At 36.1% G+C, this 18,499-nt stretch overlaps 1 protein-coding gene and 1 long non-coding RNA gene across 3 annotated transcripts in view; one reads left to right on the top strand and one right to left on the bottom strand.

Annotated features, from left to right (window-relative positions):
* Positions 1–18,499, bottom strand: part of ITGA2 (integrin subunit alpha 2) — a 79,495-nt gene that overhangs the window by 15,986 nt on the left and 45,010 nt on the right. For both annotated transcript variants that reach the window (XM_039869918.1, XM_039869920.1), the window contains exons 9-21: positions 18,155–18,320; positions 16,224–16,300; positions 14,256–14,394; positions 13,221–13,366; positions 11,437–11,580; positions 9,610–9,813; positions 8,779–8,915; positions 6,316–6,455; positions 3,044–3,195; positions 2,597–2,707; positions 1,963–2,045; positions 1,421–1,562; positions 198–287 (exon numbers count right to left, since the gene is read on the bottom strand). In XM_039869918.1, coding sequence (XP_039725852.1) covers positions 198–287; positions 1,421–1,562; positions 1,963–2,045; positions 2,597–2,707; positions 3,044–3,195; positions 6,316–6,455; positions 8,779–8,915; positions 9,610–9,813; positions 11,437–11,580; positions 13,221–13,366; positions 14,256–14,394; positions 16,224–16,300; positions 18,155–18,320 — 1,731 coding nt within the window. The remainder of the gene's footprint in view (positions 1–197; positions 288–1,420; positions 1,563–1,962; positions 2,046–2,596; positions 2,708–3,043; positions 3,196–6,315; positions 6,456–8,778; positions 8,916–9,609; positions 9,814–11,436; positions 11,581–13,220; positions 13,367–14,255; positions 14,395–16,223; positions 16,301–18,154; positions 18,321–18,499) is intronic.
* LOC120608168 (uncharacterized) lies at positions 235–1,903 on the top strand. The gene is made up of 2 exons (XR_005654319.1): positions 235–328; positions 925–1,903. It is a non-coding gene; the product is annotated as an uncharacterized LOC120608168 (long non-coding RNA).

Raw genomic sequence — 18,499 nt, 5'->3', positions numbered from 1 at the left:
GAACTACATAGGGGAAATCCCATTTTTTTAACTTACAGAAAATTCACATTTCTAAAACTTCTTCCAAATATGCAGCCAGTTAGTGTGTGATGCCTATCAAACAGTGATACATAATGAAGAATGTGTATTGGTGAATTAACACTCGTGTTGAGGAGGGAAGGGCTAGAGTGGATTTGAGGATGAAATCCAAGTTGTACCTGTTGTTTCCTCTTTAAAGCAGGGTAGCCTACATCACAGGTAACAGACTTCTGAGAAGTAACCTGGCATGTTACTTCTGTCCCATCAACCTGAACGAGACCAAGGAAACCATGATCAATTAGTACATAACGTAAGTGTGCGTGCACATCCATGATGAGGGATATATAAACCACAGACATTTTAGCAGTGTAGGGTTGGTTCATGCTGAAGTAATTTATTGTCCCCTAAGACTTAAAAATCATGTATTTGTCCAGGTGGCTAATATACAATTTTTGTTGCTAAGCAGGACACCCAACAAGCTAGAGGAGAGGTCAAATACTCAAATTTTCCCCCAGAAGTAAATCATACTTCTTATATTTCAGAAGCACAAAATAACTTTAATCTAATATTCAGAAAAGCTATCTTTAATACAATCTTTCTCTTAATATATTCGAAATTTGTAGTTTCATGAGAAGAAAACAAAATCATATGTTGGTGTGTATATTTTAAATAATGCAAAGATTCTTTTTTTAGCTTTCTACAGGTTTTTTTTTTCCTCTTTAAAATAAGAAGTTGTCATTTGGCACAGGAAATTTAAACACTGGAATGAGAATAGGTTTAGAATACCACATCTATTAAGTCCACATTGACTTTATACTGGATGAAAACATTTTAAAATTCTTTCATCAAGTAGGTAGATAATTTGGAAAATCTCAGTCTTTCCCTCCTTTTCTTTTTGTTGCCTAGTGGCTGAGGAGGGACCAGGGAGCATTCATGGTCAAGTGTGTTCCTGGTATAGTCATCAGCTTGATTAACTGACCTCGCTGGAATGCATCATCTTGGCTGTCACAAGACTGGTGGCTGAGCTGTGGGACTCCTGACTCCTCAGAGCAAGTGCAGCTCGTAGCATCTGTGCACCACCACAGCAGCCTCATCACACAGATGGCTAAGAAGAGTTACACGAGTATCTGGCCACTACTGCAAGTCTCAGGGCAAAGGAAAAACTGACCTAAATTGTGAAGCGGATTGGCCTAGCTACAGAGCCAGGCTATGTTGTCATGAGGTTTAACTAGTCGGGAGCCATAAGGTTAGGATTGATCATAGTTAAAGGGCTTCCTTAACTATGATAATCATGGTTAAGTGCTTCTTCAGACAATAGAGAGGACATGGAAGTTTGAGTGTAAGGAAGACGGTAATTGACAACGAGAAGGAGACACAATAGCCATCGGATGTCATCACGTACCGGCATGGACCAGGAAGCAAAAAACAAGTTTTCTGAAAAATCAACAACAATTGCAGTGTTGTATGCACTTTCCTTTTTGTTTTTCAGTGTTACTGAAAATGTTAATCTTTTGTTTTGGTTGCTAACAATAAAGGGTTGGTCTCTGTTAAAAAAGGAGAAAAAGGAAAAAAGAGTCATTAAGGGGAAAAAAGGCCAGATTCAAACACTTCACTCATTAAAAAATATAAACTCTTTAGATTTATTTGGAATATTCCTTAATAACAGACTATCTTCATTGTAAAATGATATCGACAATAAATAAGTAAATGCTCTTGGTTATCTCTTACAATTACATTGAAGGGAATGGAATCATCAGATATAAATGGTTTTATATTATTGTTTTACTACTATATGGATGGTAGAAATTGAAAGTTAGATTTTAAAGATCTTTATTATATATGTTTCTTTTGTAGAAAAAATCTCTATAAACATTCATTTGAGTAACATAGCCCAATGTGTCTTATATTTCTACATTTTACAATGAGTTTTAAAGTAAAGCTTACTGAGCAGCTGGCAGCTGTTGGACGTCTAGAACTAGGTCAGATATGCAAACTCCATCGTCACCACAGTCTTTATAGAACGGGATCTACAAAAAAAGGAAGAACAATTCCAGTCATCTGCACTTGAGTTATAAAAGCAGATTGGGGAAGAAGACATATTGTAGTATTCTTTTTACATAAAGTTCAGAACTATGCCAAACTAAATACTGTTTTAGGAATATGTACATCCTTAGCAATATCAGAAAGAAAAGCATTGATAAATGCAAAATTCATGGTGATCTTGCCTGGGAAAGCAAGAAGAAGGCGGATCTGACGGGGGTGGGGAGGGGTACAGAGAATGCAGAGGTATTGGTAACATTTTATTTTTTAAGGGGGTCGTCAGCACAAGGTGTTTGCTTCCTTGGTATTTATTTCTTCAACAAATATTTATGGCTGGGAACAGAGCAGTGAACTGAGACAAAAATCTCCACCTTCATGGAATTTACATGCTGATGAACTTTATACAGAAGTAATTATATTTCCTTTAAAAAATTAACAATTAAAAGGCTATGTTCTAAGTATCTTTCAGACACTACTGTAGTGACTATGAAACTTTGGTTAGTCAGTCTGAATTCTAGAAAGGGCAAACTGCACTTACACTGAAGACCTTGGCGGACTCGGAGTAGGCTTCAAGGGCGGGGCTGGTGCCAGGGTTTTCCAGGCTGATGTTCACACACAGATCCAAGGAGTTGACAACATCAGAGGGCTCCTAAACACACGCACACACAGTTTATTAGGGCACAGCAGCTTCAAAACAAGAAAATGACCACAATTGTGTTTACAATCAAGAGCACAGTCTACTCTCAATTATGTAGAATATCCTTGTTTTGAATTTTCAGGACTCTTGCTTCTTCTCTTCTGTCCTAGTTGTGCTCTTAGCCTCCCACTACTAAGAAACTTAAAGATGTAGGTTCAGTAAACATGTGAAGCAGCAATTCCTGGTTAAGCTCATTAGCAATCTCATAATTTACACACAAGTAATTATAAATAGTTAGGTTATATGTCTGGTTTTAATGCTCAGAAGACCCCTATGTTAGTACCTCACCTGTATGAGGATGATGAACTCAGAGCAGCTCTGTGCTTGATGTACTATCATATTCTTCTGCAGGCACCTTTCATTATTTTCTTTAAATAAACCCCTGGAGGTTACTCTGGATGAATATAGGTCTGCATCAATTGTGATGTTATATGTAATGGCTATGATAAAAATCATGAAGAAATGTTATTACAAAAAAATTTTTTTTTAAGGAAAAAGCATCTCTGTTTTTTTGTGTCTAATTGGGTGAAGCCTCTGACTTTGAGGAAACATAAAAATGGTCTTTAAATTGTTGAATTGTGAACCGTGGATTGCCCATGACTTTTGTAATTCTAGCTCTGGTTAGATATACATGACTGTGGGTACAAAGAAATGTGATTCAGAGAAATGTAGCTCGAAGCAGTGGAAAGAAAAGTGGACTTGCCACCAAGAGATCTACAGAATGAAGTTGGTCAAAATAATCCCTCAAACATCGTTTTCCAAACATCATTCATAACACAGTGATATAAAAAGGAAAGGAACAGTTATCGAGTACCTACAATTGAACACATTCTTATATGTTACTTTACATAAGTTTTACCATAAATCTGGAAAGTAGATATTACCCTATTTTTCAGATAGTGAACAGAATAAAAGAGGTAAAATAATTCACCTTAGTTCACACAGCTAGGGCATGGTCAGAAATAAAATTTGGGGAATTTTGAAATCGGAGCCCATGTTCTTGCTATTTCTATGCGGTTGTGGGGATTAACTGTTATTTGAGGATTAACTGAGATATTCCAAGGGAAGATGTACAGTATCTGGCATATTCTAGATGCTTCCATGAGGAAAGGCATACAACATTGCAGTAATAAGTTCTTAATCAGACAGACGTGGGTTGAATCCATCTGTGAGCTGACTGACTTTAGGCAATTTGTTAAACCTCTTTGAACCTCCATTTCCTCATCTACAAACCAGAGATAATACTAACCCAGGGCAACAGACACGAAAAACAAATGTGATAAAACTGATGTCAGTTGCCAGTGTCTAAACTATCAGAACCTTCAGCTAAAGTCTGCTGTTCAAAATTGAGAGAAATCTGATACTATTCATAGCACCAAATGCCTTATTTGGGGTTACTCTATCTTATTTTATTACTTTCAATATTTTAAATGTTGAATAGACTTCCAAAAACATTAAAATATCTATTAAAGGTATTGTAAGATTTTTCTTGCTCCAATGACTTAAGGAGGTCAACATAGATAAAATATAACAGAATCAAATGAACTAAATATAAGTGGTAAAAATAATGTGAAGGAAAAATAATGATAGGGAGATGATTGTAGCTGGGACAAAGTTAGTATACATGATAATACTGTGTCATTTTTTTCAAACAGCTTAGTAAAAATGATAAATAGTCTCATGGGCAATATAGTAATTTCTATGTCATTAAATTTAAACCGGAATATGCACCTGATACAGTAAACAATAGAGACCATATGCTTTATAAATTCATTTTTCAAATTTGTCAACATGGAATTCATGTCTTATATAATATTATTGCTAGTCAAGCAATTAAGCATGATCATGATTAGCTTGTCTCTACAGACCTGAAGGCATCAAGGAAAAAGATTGAAAGGGAAAGGTGCCAAACAGCAAGACCCAGATGCCCTCCGGCAAGTGGAAGGAGAGGAAAGTGTCTGAGAGCAGAAATCCTCTCCCAAGTGTGTGGCAACAGAAGGAGTTAAGTGTAGTCAAAAGAAAAGAGAGACATGAGAAATCCATGTTTCAGCTCCAGGAGAGGTAACCAGCCAGCCATGTCTGCCAGCTTATGTATTTTCTAAATTAATCTTTTAGGCAGGCTAGCTACTTAATAATTTTTTCTACAGTTTTATTGAGATAATCATCGACATATAATATTGTCTATGTTTAAAGTATAAAGTGTAGTGATAATATATATATGTGTGTGTGTGTGTATATATATAAATGATTACCACAATAAGGTTAGTTAACACATCCATCGCCTCACAGTTATAACTTTTATTTTGTTGTAACTTTTAAAATCTACTTTTAGCAACTTTCAAATAATAATATTTGAAATTTAAATACATAATAAATACAGCATTGTTAACTATAGTCGCCATGATGCACATGACATCTAACCCCTTAATGGTCACACGGTAATGATTTCTGACTCAACTGATCATGGCTACTCAGATGGACGTGCTATAAGGCAGGTCTGTGAAATGTGCTCCTCAGAGTTGGGTCAGTGTTTGAGCACCTGAAAGGAAAAATGCCAGATATATAGAAAAAGTAGGAAAATAGGGAACGTGTGCCAAGGTGTGAATCTAACTTCTGCTTTGTGTTCTTAATCTATTTATTTCTTGGTATCAATTGTGACAAATAATTTGCCTCTATATTCCCAGTCTTTAAGTTAGTTTGTATACCACTTAATGACATGCATGTAGAAACTACCAGTTTCTAAAGTTTAGAGCCAAAAGCTGATGCAGGGGGATTATGAAACAGCAGCACACAAAAGACGGTAGAATTTAATCAAGTGCTAAATCAATTGCTACTTATGGAGGGCGTGGAGACAGTTAGCTCAGGAGGGATGAAGTGAAGATAGAGTGGTTAGAAAAGAGGATGTGGGACCTCACCCAGGTCCTGAAAGGGACTTGACTGGTCCAAGAGAGAGACAACCACAATTTCTGTTTGACATTTGCCCACAGTTTTCTTCACTGTTTCTTGCTAATAGAACATGTCTCAGACTTTTATTCACTCCTCTGGATTATTTAGAAAATTTAAAATGCTGGGTATAAATCATATATTGTTTTGTATTCTCTCTCTCAATATTTCATGCTTATTGATTCCTCAGGAATAGGAACAATATGGGGCACTTGTACTAAACACACTCTGTCTATCTAGATTATGGCAGAGCCAACATACAGTGCTCTCACTTAATATGGGCTGTAATCCAGTGTAATCTGTCTGTGCCCAAGGTTTTAAGTAAGGGACCTGTGGGTGAGAGAAACTCGAAGGATAAAGTTGGGAGAGTCCATGATTATGTCATAAGAATTACAACTTTCTGCAGCAGAATATCACATTCTAGAGATTGTGACAGAGGGAGATCTAAACAAGCCTTCCATGCCTAATTAACCATTCTCAGGCACCTAAACTGTGTGGCAATTTAAATGTCTTCAAGTTCAGACCTTTATTTTTTGGGGCTACAAACTCGAAGTATAGATTATATTTAAGACTAAAAGCAAATTTATCTCCATACAGATTATTTTAGGTCTACTCACCCACTTGATTGTTTTGCTTAGTAGGTCTAAATTTTGCACTGAAGCAGAGTTTGAGGTTTATCTCAGCATTCTTGTTGAACAAAGTGATTTTTTCTGGTGTGAATGAAGCATCTACAGATACATCAGCAATACTTTGTGACCTGAAAGACATAAATGGAAACAGATAGATTGACATATTGTTGAATGCACATATTATAACCTTTACAAGGGAGACCCAGTGCCAACATTATCCAATTATTCTCTCCACTCTCTAAGCACTTTAGCAGTATTTTAGATTTGAAAGCTCTAAGATGGCAGGTAAGGATATGTTTTTTGTTTGTGACTGTATTACCAGCACAATTCACAGTTAATATTTTTTGTTTAATGAACTCATACATGAGCACAGGATATGAATCTGCAGCCTCTTTGCAAATGAAGTACAAAGTCATGGTCCCTGTTGTGTTTTGTCAGGTGGAAGCAATGATATTCACTCTTCTCACAAAGGTAGAGGAGAGAGCAGTTGGCAAGGTGGGGGTGGCAGGGCTAAGGAGTGTGGTCGTGGTTGTTTCCTTGTTGCTTTAGTGGCTGACAGTGAGTCTTTGAAGTGTGGCATATGATCATGATGGTGGCAACTAGCCTGATGCCAGAAAATGGCTTTGGTGTGTCCATCTCAGGTAGGGTATTACAGACTAATGACTAGTTTAGTCTTTTCGATATCTGAAAGGCTTTCCCATACACATGGCCTCATTTGCTTCTACAACACTCCTATGAAATGGGTAGAAAAAATATTATTTCCATTTTATTAACGAAAAAGTCTGAGACACAAAGACATCTAGTAACTTACCAGTTTACTGAGTAATAGTTATTAGCGAGTGAGAGATTAGAACCCATGGTCGAATTCCTTGGCTAGTGGAATTGGTACTTCATCATAATAAGCCTTACGCACACCCTTAACTATTTGCAAAGCAGCAAGTAATAATTAATAATTTTTCTGTTTTGAAAAGTACCACAAGAAGACATAGAAAACATTTTCTTTTAATTTCAGGCCTTGAGTCCATTGAAAGATTATTTCAATAGTTAATCATGAATCTATCAGGTCCCCTGACAAGCAGTCATAAAACAACAAATGCAGCCTGTCTTCAAACGTACGAGATCTACAACGTCTAAGTGAAGGATTTCTTTAAGTCAATCTCTTTGAGAAGCCGAGCACTTATCCCAATAGAGATGGGATTGATTTAAGTTATTTTTGTAAACTTGTTTTTTAAAAATTATGCTCAGGAGGTCTCCAGAAAAACCAGTCTCTGCACCTTATGGGAATGTGACCACAATATGGCATTAACCTTGCTTGGCTGAACCTTAAAAAGCTGATTTGATTTCATGTGTCTTGATTTTTTTGAAGAATTAAATCCATCTTTAAAGAAAAAGTTTGGCCATCATTGACTATATTAAAGAGAATGTCATAGTATAGTAAGAATATAGCCTACCAAGGAAGAAGCCTACCAAGATGGTTATAGGGCAGCGTTCACCGAAAAGCATGATTTCTTATTGTTTAAAAATCAGTCATATAATTATGTTATCACACCTCGTACTTTTCTAATGGTATGCTACTCTTAATTGATTTTTATTGATTTTATTTGATAAATATATTTTCTTATTTTTTAGTCTTAAATATTATCCTTGAGTTTTATTTTTTACACACTAAGATTTCATTAAAACAATGCACAAATACAGTGCATTTCATCCTTTAAAAGCACAAGTGAGATACTATAAACAGTATCATGAAATTCAGAAACAGCACGGCATCAATACGTAATGTTTTTCTATTCTTGATGCATTTGGACATTTAAAGCACATTTTTCAATAGAAACAAATTAATGAATGGCTGAACTATATTTTCTTAGGAACTCTTGATCAAATTCTCAGTTTCTTCTGATTCCATTCTCTTACCAGCCCAGTATATTTATTTTTGTCCTTGAATTGATTATTGTTCCCCCACCCTTCTCTTCAACTCCTACTGAGGTCAATGAGAGGTCTGCTTAACCTAAATAATGGCTGCTTGTTTATGACTAAAAATTCTAAAAAAATACCTTTTAACTACACAAGAAGTTGCACTTAACTTGGGTGGTCCAAGTGCTCAGGAGTTTTAGGCTGTTCTCATGAGGCTTCCTATCTGTGCGCTGAGGTAAGCCTATTTGGAAGATAGTGCTCCAGAATATCCCGGATGATCATTAAAGGGCTTTGTCTTTTCAATGCACTTCTGCTCACCACAGAGAAATGAGAAACTTGGTTCTAATGTTAGGAAAATATTTTTTTTTCTCCCACCAGAGAAAACATATTCCTTCCTTTATGTAAACCATGACACGTAAGTGTCCTAGAGTCTTATGTAATGGACGTGGGTTTTCCACAATACCAGCACAGCAATCTGTTCTACTTAGCAGGTCATTTTTTAGTTATCTGGTTTGTGTCTGGCTCTCACTGACTCACCAGAGCTGAACAACTTGTCCAAAGGCACCAATGGATACATCGGTGATGGAATCCCCATTTAAATCTTCAAAGCCATCCAAGGATCTCCCAAAGTACTGGAGATGACTCCTAAAGGCTCCATCAGATCCCAAGATTTTCTGAAAGAGCAAATTTGACATGAAATTATAGTGCATGACTGTAACAGGAAAAAGGCAGCTTTTACATGGCATTGTTATATTTGCTACATAGCCATTTCCTAGGTTGCTATAGTCTTCACAAAATTTCATTGATCTTTTAATCACATCTTATCTGATCTGTTTATCATTCTTGCAGCCACATTTTCATCAAAGAAACAGCATGAATCTTAACATAAAAATCACAAACCAGCACAAAGCAATGGAGGATCAGTGGGCTGAGAAGGAGTTGATGCAAGCTTAGGTCCTGATTCCTCTCCTACCTCATTGTGGTCAGGTCTTTACTCAAACTTTGCCTTCTCAATCACTTTCTTGCCATCCTTTCAAATACCTGATACCTCCCATGCCTGTTTTAGCTTTTCAAAAAATTCCTTCTCACGTATTACTATCTAGGACATGTTATTTTATTTATCTTATTTTTCCTCCGTCTCCTCCACAAGAATATAAGATCCACAAAGAGCAGAATTTTGTCCTGTTCTTTACAGCATCCTCAAAGTCTAAAACAGTCCTTGACACACAGTAGCAGCTCACTAAATAGTTAATGAATGAGTGAATAAAGTTACAAAATAAGAAGATGGATCGGATGGTCCTCATGATACTCTGTAGCACTAACACGATTTACTCACACATAAATACATCACCATGAAGTTCAGATTACCTGGGAATACTTTGTGCGAATGGTGTTCTCATGACCATTGTAGATGTACACAGCGCCAGAGTTCTGATTTTCCAAAGGCGAGCCAACTATCACATCATTAAAGCCGTCCATGTTGATGTCTGAGAGAGCTGCAATAGCTGAACCAAACCGAGCATTTTCAACACCCTCGGGGCCTTCAAGAAATTGGTGCCAATTCAAAATGCCCTTGCAAAAGAGAAAAAAAAGAGAGACGATTAAAACAAATCTTACAACTTTTATAATTAATATACTCAGTAGATGATACCCAAATCAATTTGCCAACTGTTAAAAGTGGATAGGATGGTAAACCTAGATTTCAAAATTCTCTAATTATGTTGAGAATTATAAATAAAAATTTTACTAAGTAGGGCCATAGAATATCTGCTGGTGAAAGGATACAATTCTCTTTACTGTAGCTACACAATCTACTTGAAAGTATCCATTCCTTTGTCTCCTTTCCCTCAATATTAGGATCTTCACCTGTTTCTAAACCTTTTGCTTTAAAATTTTCTGGTGAAAATCTACTAACATCTTGAATAAAATTTAGGTAGAGACAAATTAAAATACAATACCTTAATTTAGATTTTTATTTAAAAATTACTGAACAGTGACATAATTATTAATAGTATAGGAACTGAAAAATGAGATTGTTAATATTCCATTATAAGAAATGCTAAGTAATTCTGCCCAAAGATACTTCCTTGTAAAAGACACAATTGTTTTTTCAGATTTTGAAATCAAGAATAAAAATATTTCATGACTTCACAAGAAAGTAATGCCCCTCAACCATGAAACTGGGTCAGTGTTGATTCTTTCTCCTCTATAATAATCTTCCAGAAATCAGTTTGCTACTAAGTTTGATAAAGCACTGGGAGATCTTCTCACCTTCAGCAATTAGTTAAGAATAGTTGACAAGCAAGAAACTTAAGAAAGAAGGATTTGTTAAATTTTCCAAACAAATAGATATGCCTTCCCTTTACTGAATACTCAATACATGCTTTAGAATTGTATTAATTGATTCTGTTCAAGGGCTAATTTTTACATTAATTTAAATAAATAAGGGAGGACATTATCACAATAGCTAGGCATTATATTTATTGTATTAATATCAGCTTCTCTTTTTTCCCTTCTATAGTCATCCAACTTTCTATGTCACTATGTGCATGGATTTAGAGTTCAGTCTACAAGTTGGAAAAACTGTGCTTTTCCATGTTAGAGTATGCTAAGTTTTATGTGAAAGGACTGGAAATTCCAAGAGTTGGATATATTATCTAAATGTTACACTAAGCAATGGAATTTCCTGACAAACTAATGTAGAAAGCATCCAGGATCATATGGAGGTTTCCAAGGCACCTGGTACGATTTGTACTTTTAACCGTAAAATGTTAACAAGGTAGTTTTGACCTGTTATTGTCATTTAAAGAATAATTGGATAAGATACTTGAGAAATACACAGATGTGTTGTGTGTGTGTGTGTGTGTGTGTGTGTACACATGTGTATATTTAAAAAATGATGTGTATTTATAATAACTTTATTTGTATAAGAGAATCCATATTCAAAGACTTTTCATGGAAAATGGCAATGCACTATATATTAAGGTCTAGGTTATGCTTTTTAATGTGATTTTAAAAATTATAACTTAATGGTGACATCCTCATAATGATGAAACATAAACCATACTATATATGAAAATTATCATTATATTTATCAATCATAAATTTTCTTTATTGCGCAAAAATGCAGATTAACTTTTCATTTACCAATATTAAAGCAAATTAAACTAAGTTGATGTAATAATTTTTTTTTACCTTTGTGATAGTAAACAGGTAGACTCTTCCTTCTTCTTTCTTTAGGTGGTTCATGTACATTGGCGCACCTACCAAGAGCACATCTGTAATGGTGTCTTTATCCACATCAACTGAACACAGCACACTACCAAAATAGGAGCCAATCTGGAGTAATAAAGCAAAGTAACCTTAGGATTCCTGGGATTCATATACTCCTAATATTATACTGAACTTTTATTTACTCGTTCAAGAAAAAAAATGGGTGTTTACTATTAATAAAGTGCTAAGAACATAAAGATGGATAACAGTCACCTCTCTCAGGTTGTATCACCATCTAAGTCTCTTAAACCTTAGTGTGCACAAAAATCACCATGAAAGTTTCTTTAAAATGCAGATTCCTGTGACCCATTATTAGAGATTCTGATACAATGCCTAGGATGAGATCCAGAAAACAGTGTTTTAAATAAATACTCCAGGTGTTTCTGATGCTGGTGTGTCAAAAACCACATTTAAAAGTGAAACACTTAGAAGGTATATGGGGTGTGTTATAGAGACGGGGGGAGGGGGTGAGGGAGGTGGAACAAATAATTGTGCTTCTATGGTAAAACATAATAGAGGCAAGTACCAAATGCTGTGTGATCACAGTGCAGTGGAGTCAGGAAGACTTAGAAAGATTAATACTTGAATTGCATCTTAAAGGACGACGAGGAGTTTTCTAGGTGAAGAGGAGTTGTAAAACATGAGTGATTTAAGTGTCTATGGCATGATCTGGGTCAGGAGAGTAATTGCCAGATAGATTGGGACAGCAGGAGATAAAGTGAAATGAGAGGCTGGGGATTTGAGTATTCATTGCACTCAACCAAAGTTCAATGCATGCCTCTGTGAATACCTCTTAAGGATTTGGAAATGAATAAGAAATGACTCCTCATCAAAATAAAAGCACCTTTCTTTAGAATATTAAAGAGGAGAGAAAAGTATGTGACCATAGTTGGTTTTGGGTTAAGGAAGTCGAAGACTCAGGTCTTCTTCTTGGAAAAGTCATAGAGATAGTGGAATGAGACTTAATCCCAAAGAAAAATCTGTGGATACTCAAGGAAGAAAAGTCTGTGTTGGTTTTCAGAGATCCACGATGCTCATTTCAAATATGTGCCAAGCCCATGGGTGAAAACTGCTTTGTAAGGAAATAGGAATCTATCAGCTGGCCTTCGCTCTAGTGGGCCATGACTCAGAGTCATGACAACTTCTGACTACAAAACTGTCACACATCAGAAGAAAGTGGCAGAGAAGAGAGTTGCTTTACTTTTAGAAAGGTCAAAGCGACAGTTCACCTTGACGGGCCCAGATGCAGTAGCTCAGTTTTTACAATGCTATATCCTGCTTCCTTCTTCTCATTATTTCTCCTCCCAATCCTTGGCCTCTAGGAGGGGCTTTTGCCTACAAAGCAGTGGTTAGGTGCCTGTCATTATGGCTAAATAAAGTTATTAATCTGGAGAATTAAAAATATGGAACAGGAAGGAGCCAAACAACACAGGCTTTGAGGCCACTGGGGACTGGGTTTTAATGAAAGCTCAACCCTATGAAAGCTATGTGACCTTATAAAGGTAGTTAATCTCTCAGTGACCCGTCAAAAGAAGATGGTAGATCTCTTTAAAGATTTAAAGAATATTCAAGTAAATGCAGATTGCAGAGCTAGCCACAGGGTAGGCACTCAATAAATGGTAGATTTTATTTCTACCAACTCCCTACTCCCCACCTGCTCCAGTTGTTCCTAAAATTAATTTCACTTGCTAAACAATGGACTTTACCTGGTCACCTCTGTGAGTCTGGATAACGGTGATATTGCCATTCTCGTTTACACTGTAAAGCACTATCTGGCCAGTATAATTTGCCCGAGGAGCACCAGCAACAAAGTGGACGCTTTTTCCAGTAGAAACTGCAGCCACAGAGTAACCTAGGAGACAGAGTTACAAAGTAAGTACTATTGAATATCTTAGTTAAATAGGCTTGCAAAGTTAGTAGAGATGATCAGAGGTCCTTTCTTGTTATGTGTGAGGCATAGTTCCTAGTGTCCCGGGCATATCATTGAGGGCATGTCTTCTTTTTCCTTAAGTGAACTGTTCCTTCCCTTTGACTGGCAGCACTGTCCTGCATAGGTGAGACATCTACCTATAAAGCTAGATTTCGGGTTGTCTCCATCAGCCACTCATGAACCTGGCACTTGACAAATATTTCTTTAATGAATAACTAAATGAATTTAAAGGTAATGTTGCACAGTGGAAAGAACATAGGCTTTGGAGTCAGACAGTCCCAGATCCAAATTCTGGATTTGCCACTTACTAAGCTGTGGCAACTTAGGCAAGTTGCCTAACCTCCTTGGCTCTTGAAAGTACAATGGGGATAATAATACTTCAAGAGTTGTTGGAAGAGTTTAAATGTTTACGTCAGAAGAATAGCCAGCTCAGGAACTGTCCCAGAGTAGATACTCAAAATTGGTGGCTGCTTATTATAGGAATAAAAAGGCTAAGAACTCTAAATTAATATAAGACTACCACTTACTGTATTGGTTTTTAGGAACTATTTCTATTTTGGAGAAACACAATCATGTCCCAGGAATAACAACCACTTGAACAGCCAGAAGAGATTAGTGAAGATAATACAATGTTTCCTTAAGTAGTTATGGGTGAAGGCCTGATTGGCAGAGTCAACATAAATATGTGTAATAAATTTAATAAATAGATGATAGTTTAAGGGCTGTGCTAAAGTGATCCTGAGATTCAACAAGGTACTAGTTTGAAGGAAAGGAACTTGAATTTGCTGAGCCAAATGCTGCCATACTTTACCTAAATATGAACTGTGATTTCTATCTTGCAGAGTTTGGTCGAAGGCTTGTTTAGGAAAGATCAAATGTCCATGAGATGTCTGCTGAACAATAGTCCCACTCCAGTCATAAGCTCCTACTGCACCCAGCATCAGAATATCCTAAAATAATTGAAAAATGAAGATCAATAAAACAAATCACCCTTAAAGCATAAGAATGCAGGAGAAGCAAAAATGTTGAAATAAATCGTCTAGATTTAAGGAAAAAAAGCATGATGAAGTAAAATTATACGAATATATGTTGATGTATTTCAGAATTATTTTAATATGTTTGTGCTGAAGAACAAGCCTTCCCTTGGGCTATGCTACTTTGAGCTTTATTTAGTATGATACATTATATAGATATATCTTTGTAATAAGCTGTAGTGTCACAAAGAGCATAGTTCAATTCAAATTTCAATTCAAAAGCACGTATTTGCAAATACTGAACAGTTGTGAGGCTTTAGAAAGGGATCAGAAGGGACCTCCAGGCTCACAGATTCTTTTTTTTTTTTTTTTTTTTTTTGTGGTGACATTGGTTAATGAAATCCACAGATTCTTAAGAAAAGCTCACAGGCAGACATGAGGCAGGTGTGAGAAACAGGAAGTGCTGCTGACAGAGGAGGCGTTGGAAGGTGCTTATCCCACCTATGTTGTGGGAGGCCCTATTCAGACCCATTCTGTTTTAAACTTTCTTCTTCACCTTCTTGATTCCTTCTCAAATGTTCCTCATCATCTCTATCCTATCTCATTTATTTTTAAAAAAACACAGCTACATAAGGCACCTGTAGCTGTGAAAGTCGATCTAATGTAAGGAGGACAGACATAGGGCGGCAGGAAAGGCAAAGGGGACCAGCTACTTTGGATCGACTCAAAGCCCGATCTGAATATTTAAAGCTATAAATCCTTGCAGAAGGCAGGGTTCGTCAGAATGGGATTCATTACTTAAAATTTTTGATCTTAGATATTAAGAAACATCAATGATATGAGTTTGGATTGAAAAGTATAAGCCATTAAAAAAGTAGCAAATAGGGAAATGATGTGTTCTATTTTGAGAATAAGAGACCATGCTATTATATAAATAACTGTCATAAATCCGGGACTCTGAATCTGGGGTGCAGTAAGGGGTGTCAGGGAAGGTACAAAGACCTCAGGAAATTGTGTGCAAAGTTCTCTCTGTGTGAATTCCTTTACAATTTTTTTTCCTGAGGGCAAGACCTGTAACTATTATGAGTATCTTTAACGACTAGTGATCCAAGAAAAGTTAGCACTTTTAATTCTAGAGAGAAAATAAGCTGTGTCTAGCCCTTTGTTCTGCTGATTAAATCTTCTGAGTTCATATTTTTCCCTGAATGTTTCTTAGTGTCACCTATCTCTTTGCCCTTTTACTACTCTGCTTATATCCTGAGTTGAATTAGAATCAGAGGCCCGGGAGATAGATGTCTCTAAGAAAGAAGAATGGGCTTTGCTCTGGGCTAAGAAGACTTCCCACCTCACATTCCTAATTCCTTACTTCTTCAACTATTTTCTGTCTCTGCTGTTAGAAAAGAAATAATTACAGCAACTCAGAATTCAACAATGATAATGATGACAAGAGTTTGTGTTTTTAACAAACTTTTCCAGTAGGTAATTGATTCAAAGGAAATTCCTACAATGATAATACCTTGAATTAATATAGTGCCTGTCCCCTGGAGTGCTCAAAGGCTTTCTTGTATATTATCTTTTTTTTTTTCCCCCATACAAAATCCCTGTGAAATAGGGAAGGGAAGGCATTATTAACTTCGTTTTTTTGGATGGCAAATCAACAGCACAAAGAAACTAAATGACTATGACTAGAAATCAGAACTGTTGATCACTAGATGATTGTTTTTCCCATTTTAGGTATAAGGCTACTGTGCCCAGAAGTGTTAACTTGAATGACAGCATGGCTGGAAGTTATCTGATATACATACATTTTGAGGAGAGTAATCTGCGCTGAATCCCACTTGTGACATTTCCATCTGGAATTTATCTCCTCCTTGAACAGTACCTGGGAAATGGCAATTTCAAAAACTTATTCGCTGTCATCAATTTTAAATTGAATTTTCAAACACATGCACACGTATGCACACACACACACATACACACAATGTTCTGAAGTTCACTCAGAAATATAGGGCTGGCAGATTTTGGAAAGGAGAATTCACTAAGGAAGTATTCTAAAGTACAGGTATGGAATTCCACGATATTTCTAAAGTAGTGTTTGAAGTTGGCGTTATGGACAAAAAAGGGAACATGTGCTAAACCTGACAAGGTCAGAGGAGGTCAGTGCAGTGGGCCCTACAAACTCAAGGACGAAAAGTAACCACATAGGATGGTCTAAACATAAACATTTCTAACTAAAAGTAGGTTGTGGTGGGTAGCCCCATCCTAGGCCTGTCAAGCTTTCTAGACAAAGGTCAGTTTTTGCCTTACATGAGCTCGTCTATTGTCTTTTGCATCTTAAGTAACATACCTTTGAAGTGTCAGAGTAATCTCCTTTTCCAGACCCCTCAGGGTATACCCACTGCACCAGAGCACAAGACCATAGAATCCTTCATCATTTTGTTCCCCAAATACCAGCTCTATGTGCTATAAATGTACCCACCAATGTAAAATAAGTTTGTGTCTCTCCATTTTACTTTTTATCCAGTCCCAGAAATTTCCCTGCTTTGCTTTCTCTCACCCCCTTTATCTACCACCAGTGGACTTTATATAACCCTCCTTATGTTTCCATTGATTCTAACGTATTAAATAAGCTGCAAAACTGCCATTTTCTGGGGCATTTTCTCAATCGGTTGAGACTTTTGCTTCTTGGCAGCTGTCAGGAAGAAAATTCTCTGTAGGTGTGGACGTTTCTTATATTGACAGGATTATTCTTGATTATGTATTAACATATTTATTGATACACTTATGAAGTTCCTAGTATCAAAGGACACAATAAAAGGGATGAGGTAAGATGAAAACTGAGGTGATGGACTTTAAAAACAAATTATCATTACTATCTAAGAAACTACCTGAATTTTTAGTTTTTAAATATTGGTACTTACAAATGCACACATGTCTCAGATACAACGGGAGGAGCTTGGCAGCCGATCTGTAGTGGAGACTGTGTTGCGAGATATTTGGGTTGGCTTCAGGAAACAGAATTTGGGTCATGGGGGACTTATTACCAAATGGGAAGCGTGTTCCAGTCCTCCATATGGTGAGCTCTTGAACATGGGCTATTTCTACACTGACAAAACCTTCCAAGGCCGTATAGGTAAATTATTGTAGAGCTGGTAAATAAAATGTTTCCTTGAAATCTGAACTACTAAAAGTCATCACTATATTTTTCTAATTTTAAAGTATACATGTTTTTGTAATCAAATTCAAGAATTTCAGAAATTATAGAATGCAGTATAAAAAAAGTAAAACTTTTTATGATTATAAAAACTATTTACAGTGCAAAAAGATAAAAGTATTTATGAATATAATAGATATTACTAAATTGCCCCCCAAAATATTATATAATTTATAATCTTATCAACAGTGTATGAGCTTCTTTACTTCTCCATAATCTCTCCAAGATTAAACGTTATTAATCTTTGTTATCTTTTAGGCACAAAATAAAATTGATTTAACTTATGTTATTAAATAACTACTAAAATTGGGGATATTTTCTTATGTTTATCGGTCACTGATATTTTATCTTTTATAAAATACTTATTCGTGTTCTTTGACTATTTTTCTTACTGATTTATAAAAGTTCTTTTCATACAAGGTATACAACTTAACATTAACAGAGCAAGTAAGTGGTTATAAAATCAAGAATTCTTGAAAAAAGTTGTAGAAAGAAAATTCTTGAGACTAGGAATTCTTTTACCTTCAATGCTGAAAATTTGTTCTCCTATTGTCCCGGCCTTTTCTAGTAGAGCTGCTTCATCAGACACATTGAAAAAGTATCTTTCTGTTGGAATACTGGCAATTGCTTTAATTTCTTTTATTAAATTTTTAGTATCAAGGGAATTTCTGTTTAAGTACCCAAGAACCTTGAAAATGGAGGAAGAGGAAAAAAAAAGTCACTACTGCTTTACTCCAATTTCCCTATAATCACTTTCTAGACTATTTCTGAACATAGTAGTTCCTCTGGAGATGTAAATCCACATCCTCTTACTTGACAGGAGTGTAAATCAGCAATAAGCAGGAATAGAGTGAAAAATTTCTTTAA

The sequence above is a fragment of the Pteropus medius genome, unplaced genomic scaffold, assembly GCF_902729225.1.
Source record: "Pteropus medius unplaced genomic scaffold, Ma_sr-lr_union100, whole genome shotgun sequence".
NCBI classification, from domain to species: Eukaryota; Metazoa; Chordata; class Mammalia; order Chiroptera; family Pteropodidae; genus Pteropus; species Pteropus medius.
This window is presented reverse-complemented; position numbering and strand designations above follow the sequence as displayed.